The sequence below is a fragment of the Carassius gibelio genome, chromosome A9 (assembly GCF_023724105.1).
Source record: "Carassius gibelio isolate Cgi1373 ecotype wild population from Czech Republic chromosome A9, carGib1.2-hapl.c, whole genome shotgun sequence".
In the NCBI taxonomy this organism is placed as follows: domain Eukaryota; kingdom Metazoa; phylum Chordata; class Actinopteri; order Cypriniformes; family Cyprinidae; genus Carassius; species Carassius gibelio.
This window is the reverse complement of record NC_068379.1, coordinates 28,543,410-28,551,593: the sequence shown is the minus strand read 5'-3', so window position 1 is coordinate 28,551,593 and position 8,184 is coordinate 28,543,410. Positions and strand designations below refer to the sequence as shown.

Genomic DNA, 8,184 nt, shown 5'->3' with positions numbered 1-8,184 from the left:
TTTCACAATATTATTGCTTTTGTTGTATTTTGGATCAATGCTGGCTTAGGGAGCAGAAAATAATTCAAGAAATGACAAATGTAAAATTTAAAAAATTAATTGGTAGTGCGTGTATATACCAATATATATATTTTTCAATATCAAATATTTGCAGCAATACACAGGAGAATTTTGGCATCACAAGAGTATGCACACTTTGAGATGACAGTTGCAGTTCCAGTGGCATAGTCACCTTTTAAGATGTCTTAACTAGATTAACTAACTAGCAGGTAACTAAGTGGTTATCAGTCTTTTTGGATTCAAATTAGACCAGTCTATGTTTTTATGCAACGGACTTTAAAAAATTACAACCAGAAAAATGAATGAGGCATGACTGCAGTTTTTAGACCAAAGGTTTATTTTCGATACAAAACTGTTTACAAAATCTTACAAAAAAAGTTAGAAAATATAGAAATTGAGATGCTGGAAATCGTATCAAAAGATGGAAACCCTTGCTGTTAACAGACATGGGTGAATCAAACGGTTGAGACAACATATTTCATTGGTACCATGTATAAAATATTTGGCTTTATGGCTTTCAATTCTGAGACCTTATTGCTATTCAATGTAAACACTTTAAATTTGGACCAACTTAAAAATCTGCCCTTGGAAAGGAGGCAAAAATGATACAACCTGAACAGAAACTATTTAGAAAAGTGGAAAACAAATTAAATTAATTTTTTATTAATGTTTTCAAATGTGTGAAGACATTCTCTGAAAGTTGTGTTTGCCTCTCGAACAGTCGGTCAAAAGAAACAAAAGCCAAACAGAACCAAACTGGTTTAAAGCCTCAGAAAATAAGTAAACAGAGCAAACAAAAAAGACTGAAACTGTTGCCTACAGAGAAGCTTCCTCAAAATAGGACTAGTAACCAAAATACTTCTCATATACAGGTAAAGTACTCAATATGCAAATAAAATATCAAAAGCATCTTTGTAGATCAATAATTGATTCACAAGTATTCAAGCATTTTCCAGGTTTCCATTTTGCTCATTACAAACATACACTAATTGTGGTCCACTACTCATGACACGGAATGGTTTCTAAATACACTAAACTACTTTTCTGATGTGGTTTTACACTGGCTCGTCCATCTCAATTTGGAATGGTAAAGATATGTAAACTCCAGTTTAAGGCATTTTTGAGATCCAACCCTTGGCACTTCATAAGAAGTGTGGTAAACAAATGGAACTACAACTTATTTTCCCTATACAACAAAAAAAAAAAAAACGTAGAGAGATGACAAGAAACAAGAGACCTTGCACAGTCGCCTAGTGACTGAGGAGTAGAACGTCCATCTTCCGAACTAGCTTTTGGGCACTTTGGAGTAACAGGCAGACTGGCTTATGTCAAGTATAACTGGCTGGTGAGACACTGCTTTCTGAGATTTTAACTTGGCTTTCATTTGCCATAATACTGCACGGCACATTCTCACAGATTCACCAGTGTGCGTAAGGACACACACGCTCCATTCGGTCTCACGATGCTTCAACACAACGTTCAGCAGCCAAACGTAACACACACAGACACTTTCCGCTTTTCAACATGAACAATGCCAACCACAGGTGGGGCCGCTTTGTTGCACAGGAAAGCAGATGATAGTCTTATTAGTTCAATCATGCACTGATACCTAAAAGAGAAAGAAGAGATAAAAAAAAAAAAAAAATTTAACATCTTTATTCCGAGAAAGCAACACCATTAGTCTGTACACATACACACACACATATTTTAGCAAGAGAGACTATATAGAGACCCATTTTAAACATATACATAAGAAACTATTTCCTTATTTCTTAACTTGCAAAAAAAATGAACACTACATCAGTAAGCGTATTGGGAAACGCATCATTTTTCAGCCTCACCTTTTTCACATGTGCTTCCCTGCTTCTCCTGAGCAAAGTTGAGCCTGTTCTGCTCAACAGCCGTGCCATTGGACTCTGGGCTGCTGCTGCGTAGAGGACTGCCCTCACCATTCTGATAGGCCATATCCAGATGCTGCTGGGCCAGTTTTAGGTGTTTACGCAGTCGCTCAAAGTCTCGCGCAGATGACTCATCACCAAAAGACTCCCGACCCGAGTCCAAGTTATACCCCGGTTTCAATCCCATGGACAGTTTGTCTTTTTTCAGGGCAGTGTGGTACCCAGGTGGGGCGGTGGGCACCTGTCTGCATGTGGCTCCACGGGGACGTGCAACGCTGTGCCTGCGCGAACGTCGCCGAAAAGCATCACGGATTCCACTGAGGCCCAAGTGAAGAATCTCCAGCACCGTGAGAGACAAGCAGAGACAGCTCACGGCATACATGATCAGCAGAAAGATCGTTTTCTCTGTGGGACGTGACACAAAGCAGTCCACCGTGTGTGGGCAGGGGCTGCGAGTGCACACGTACGAGGGGGCGACCTCAAAGCCATACAGGATATACTGGCCGAAGAGAAAGCCTATCTCGAAAACAACACGAGACAGAAGCTGCAGGATGTACATCTTCATGAGTCCGTTACGCTTTATCCTGCGCCGCCCGTCGTGTTTAGGGGCGGGCTTCTCGGGAGCTTTCTCTTTCTCTGGCAGGATCTCCTCAGTCATCATGGGATCTTCCTCACCGTTGTCCTCAGCCTCCTCATAGTCCCGGTTGGCTCCACGGTTGATCATGGGCATGCGTTTCCTGTTTGTTGGCTTATACTCCTCATCATTCATGCGAGCGATCTTATGCATAGCAAAGCCCAGGTACATAATTGTGGGGGTTGTGATCATAATGATCTGAAAAACCCAAAACCTTACATGAGAGAGTGGTGCAAACGCATCATAGCAGACATTCTCGCATCCAGGTTGCTGGGTGTTACACACAAACTTGCTCTGTTCATCGTAGTATATCGATTCTCCCCCCACAACGGTCAACACAATGCGGAAGATGATGAATAACGTGAGCCAGATCTTGCCCACAAAGGTGGAGTGGTTGGAGATTTCATCCAACAGCCGCGTAAGAAAGCTCCAGCTCATGGTGCTTTGAGAAGAACCGCCGTCTCAGTCCTGCATGAGAATGAGACATTAACGATTAGTAATTGAAAACAGCAAAAATTAAAATTAAAATAGTACATTACATTCAATGATAAAAATGGCAAGATTGTGGCCTACCTTCCTACATGATTGACAAAAGCTTTATGACTACTCTGAGAAGATGAGATGCTGATTCGATATTAAGATCTCCAAATTATGGACAAGTATGAAGCGCTTTCCTCTATTGGGACAATTGTTAGGTTTCTAGGAGTCTTTAAATAGGAGGCTTGATTAAGCAGAAGATTCCTCTAGATGGAGCTAAAATGTCACTTTTCTATCAAGCTCTTTTTTTACAGAAGCATGAAGTCAGCTATGGTTGGGGTTAAAAAAAAAAAAATCATTTGCATCAGGCATTTGCCACCTTAGTGTTAACTGATCTCTAGTGTGTAACACCTACTTAAGACATTCAGCTACTTGTGTTAGGGAAATAGTAGACCTGAGACACCGAAAGGCTCAACCAAAGGCCCAACAAGTCACTGTGGAATTGGCAGCTCTAATAAAGTAAATTCAAAACAGGCAACCAATTGAAAATGGTTCGGTCACTGGAGTCCAACCACTTTAGGAGTAGAGAGAGGATGGGGTCATGTGCTGGTCTAATCAAACTCTGCAATCCTCGCTGGCTCCATCAAGTAAACAAAAAGCGCTTCAGGCATGACTGTGACTTGGTTTTTCCACAAAGTTGAGTGTGTGAATTTATCAAAACAGTAAAGACTCTCCAGAGTTCCCTTTATTATCGACCGCTGATTTCATGTGACTTTGTTCTTGATTACTGGATGTGTATCTTCAAAAATAAGAACTAGATATTTATATTATGGATTTAATAGATACTATTATATACAGCATTAACAAATGTCTCCAATAAGACCCTTATTATAAAAAAAATAAGTGACAATGACCTGCTCAAATCCATCAAGTGTGAATTAACTAGCAGAAAAAATAAAATTCATATCACACACACCCACACTCCCAATTACATGATTAATTTGTTTTCCCATGACCATGGGAACCATGACTAGCACAGTCCAACCCTAAATTCACACAAAATGAATGGGAACTGCTGGTGACGTGCTGCCAATGGCCACAACTTCTGTCCCAGTGTTTATTGGAGACAGTTGCATGAAGTGAGGGCCACGCTGTTGTGGTTGAGAACACATACTACGAGTACCACTTAAAAGGCTTTAAATCACTGTAATTTGTACACTGTACAAAGAGGCCATACCCAATTGCAGGCAGTAGAACAATTGTGTGGACGTCATTTGCAACATTCCACAGCTGGTGCCCAGTTGGCCCTCACATTACATATCAGCAGGGCCCCAAACTGCCTCTACACTTACAACACACCTAACTTCATAGAAAGGTGTGATCTTACAAAAGGGTGCACACACTATTTGGACCATGAATGACATCATAAAATATTCAAACTAATTTTGATACACAAAGTGCAGATAAAGGCATATCAGGATGGAAAGCGATTAAGAGGGACTTTTTTTTTTTTTTTTTTAAACTTAGACCAGCAGAATTGGACTTGTATAGATTTGCATGTGACATTTAAAAGGGATAGTGGATGGGAAATAAAATTAGAAACACACTAACAGCCACTGATTCAATGAAATTAATGTCTACCATCAACTGTTGGGTTACCAACATTTTTAAAAATATCTTTAAGGTTTTGAACCACTTGAGGGCAAGAATTTTCACTTTTGGATGAACCAAGTTGTTACCAACACTGGGAGACCCTCAGCAATACCTCAAGCTTAACCGTGACCAAAGTCAACCAACACCACAGGAGGAACTTTTTTTTTTTTACCCCATCAGACATTCACTTTAAGAGAGAGAACAGAGTGGCTTTGTGGAGACATCTGAGAAAGTAGTTATTTCAATCCAGATTCCTTCAGCTCTGGGGAAAAGACGAAAGACTGGCGCTTGCCTCAAAACAACATCAGTTTCGAAGAAAGTTAAAGCAGTTTGATGCAGAATCAGGTTTAATGAACTTTAGATGGAAAAAAATGACTCCGTTATTGTCTTCTTGCATTGATAATTTTCCTGTTTAACACTAAAGCTGCTGTCAACCAGCACTGTATAGAGAGCTATACAAATAAAAGGTGACTACTTGGATCTGTTAAATAAAAATGACGTTAATGTTAACCACTATGATGCCTGTCTTTTTAGAAGATTTCAAAATAAAACATGGTCACTTACCCTAAGCCAAATGAAAAAAAAAAAAAAAAAAAAAAGTTTATGAACCATTTTGGCAAACAATTCTGGTGTTTAAACCTTAGACTGTGCTTTTAATGACACGACTAAAAACGGTCAATCCTAGGGTTGGCGGAAAAGTTTTACTGTAGAACAATGACGATACAACAGATCTGTCCATCTGTTTGACATACATCAATTTAAATATAAACAATTCATGCTTAGTTACTGAATCTTTAACATTGAGGGTATTTAGAGGGTAGCACACAAAACAGCAAAGAGAGTTTTTCTTCTGCTGAACAATAAAGATATGAAAAATGTTTTTATCCGAACAGTTGAGGAGTACCATTGTCTTCCATAGTAGAAAAAAATAATATAAATACTATTGAAGTCTATGGTGCATATCAACTATTCAGATACAAACAAACATTTTCATCAGAATATCTTGTGTTCAACAGAAGAAAGAAACTCAGGTTTAAAACAGGTGGAGGATTAACAAATTATGACAATTTTAATTATGGAAGTGAACAAATGACTTAAGTTTAACTCTAGGGAAAATAAGCGTTTAAGCTCAATCCGATCAAAATTATGAAAGTTACAACATATAATATTGAATAAAAATAAAGTAAGGATAGTTGTTACGGTTTGTAATTGAATTTAAGCGGTCAACAAATGGTAAACAAAAATATATATTTCAGTATATTTTCATGGGACGAGAGATACAATATCTTGTGGGTGGATTTTTTTTTTAATACAACATTAAACATGAAACATTTTGTTTTTGATTATTCTATCAGGAAAACTTAGACAAATATTTAACTAAAAGTTAACTTACTCGAGCGCAACGTGTCGACGGGGACGCGCGAACGTGGCGCGCTTTTACCGGAGTTTAGGGGGGGAAAAGCCAACATCCCAAACAAACAGCAGCGTGCTTGGGTTTTTCAACACCACCACTTACAGAAGAACAAAATAACTAGTAACATCGACCACGGAAAGAAGTTTCGTAGTACAGCTAACCAAACGCTTGACCTGTTATGGCTAACTTGCACATTTTTGCCTAAAAGCCCCATCCAGCTACTATTGTTCTCCGGCTTACGCAAGAAAGATGCGACAGTCTCTTATAAAACAACTCCAAGACAATATCTTAAATTCGAATGGCACGGTTTGTGAAAGATACGCGTATAAACTTATTACACAACAACAGATAAATCAGAAAATTTTTCTTTGTACGCGCGAGACGTCGCCAAAAATCCGTTGGCTTCGTCACTGGCGAATTTTAGTCAGATGAAAAGCAGGAAAAAAACCATACGTTACCTCGTTGAGTAGATTTCCACAATTTTCTTCAGCTCTGTATTTCGTCAGAGTTTGTCCGAAATATCACCACATCCCTCAGCTATCTTTGACGATATTAACCCATTCGGAGTATGGCAGCATATGAATCCCTCTCTTCACACGCAGGGGCTCAAATAGTTTGGGGAGAACAAAGAGGCTGGCTCCCAAAATGCTAGAGCTCCTCCCGCCTGATGAAATCTGATAGTCTGATCAGCGTTTTCCAGATTTTTAGCTCATACACTACTGCAGTGGTTTTCAATCCTATTCCTGGGGACCCACCACTCTGCACATTTTTTATGTATTTATTTTTCCGACACACACAGTGCAGTTCATGGATCTCTCTACCAAAAAGGAGCGGATGATCTATATCAGGTGTATTAAATTAGGGAGACATTCAAAATGTGGGTCCCCAGGACCAGGATTGAAACCATTGCTCTACTCTGTCACATGCTTAATTTGCATCCCATCACATATTTTGGAGAAATGTAATAAAACCTATAAAATAAAATAAAAAAATATCTACATGAATTAGCCTCAGTTGTTTAAGTAGCAGTAATTTCCCATATTATTGATTTCAGTGTCTGGTTAATGGGGGCTTAACTGAATCACACATTCTTAGTGATGATAAGTCACACATTCTGGGATGGATCAATACTGAAGTATTGATACTTTATACTGATGTTGCATTCAGAAGATTGATCCTTACTTAATATCAGTGCTAAGTGTTTTTTTTAAACTATACTTTTTATTATCTATTTAGCAGGAAACCATTTTAGGCCCATTTAAAACATATGTGTAAAGTATTCAATTGAAATTATAAATATTGTTGCAATTTCTTTTGTTAAATTTCCATAAAAAACAAACAACAAACTGTAAATTTGGTTGTAGAACTTTAGCGTAAAACATAACAATGGCCATGTTTGCATCAAAGTAAAATATATGAATTAGCCACCAATTTGTTAAAATGTAGATTACCATGAAAATGTATTGAGTACTATTAAGATTATTGCTGATAATCAAAATAAGAAACTACTCTGATTGAGATGTTTATATGTTCCATAGCATAAATCCTGGTTGGAATGACATGAGTGTGAGTAAATGAGTGAACTGCTCCTTTAAATGCCATTTTAATTTTTAGCCTCATTACATGGGTGTGTGTAAAAGTAGTTCAGGATTGCATTTTGTTGACTGTATAGGCCTGTTTTACAATTCATACATCACAAACTTTTAAAAATCAGTCACTGAAAACCACTTTGGTTAACCAGTTTGCTGTTGCCACATTTATTTCAATAAGCCATTGTTAATGTGGGGTTTTACATCATTGCCTCTATTTATGTTATTCTTCCTTTTTCCTCTTATAAGATTTATTGATGTAATGATGCAATTATCTTCCTCCTCTTTGGCCCAGACAATAAACTAAAAGAAAAAGACCCAAACAAGACAATAAATCACCCCCTTTTCAATGCAACACTTTTTTTCCATCTGTTTGTCATGTGATGACAATGATTATAGGGCAACAACTCAGTCAAGCCACTATTTATTTTCTGAATGAGTGACACATACAAGCAAGAA

At 38.0% G+C, this 8,184-nt stretch overlaps 1 protein-coding gene across 1 annotated transcript; it reads right to left on the bottom strand.

Annotated features, from left to right (window-relative positions):
* Positions 1-374: 374 nt before the first annotated feature.
* On the bottom strand, positions 375-6,934 carry LOC128020109 (gap junction gamma-1 protein). The gene is made up of 3 exons (XM_052606727.1): positions 6,595-6,934; positions 1,902-3,060; positions 375-1,669 (listed from the first exon to the last, which is right to left on the bottom strand). The coding sequence occupies exons 2-3, from the start codon at positions 3,028-3,030 to the stop codon at positions 1,656-1,658; spliced, it is 1,143 nt and encodes a 380-aa protein (XP_052462687.1). The 5' UTR covers positions 3,031-3,060; positions 6,595-6,934; the 3' UTR covers positions 375-1,655.
* Between the last annotated feature and the right edge of the window lie 1,250 nt (positions 6,935-8,184).

Excerpts from the sequence above, each read along its gene's own strand:
- LOC128020109 (XM_052606727.1), bottom strand. The coding sequence starts at position 3,030 with ATGAGCTGGAGCTTTCTTACGCGGCTGTTGGATGAAATCTCCAACCAC.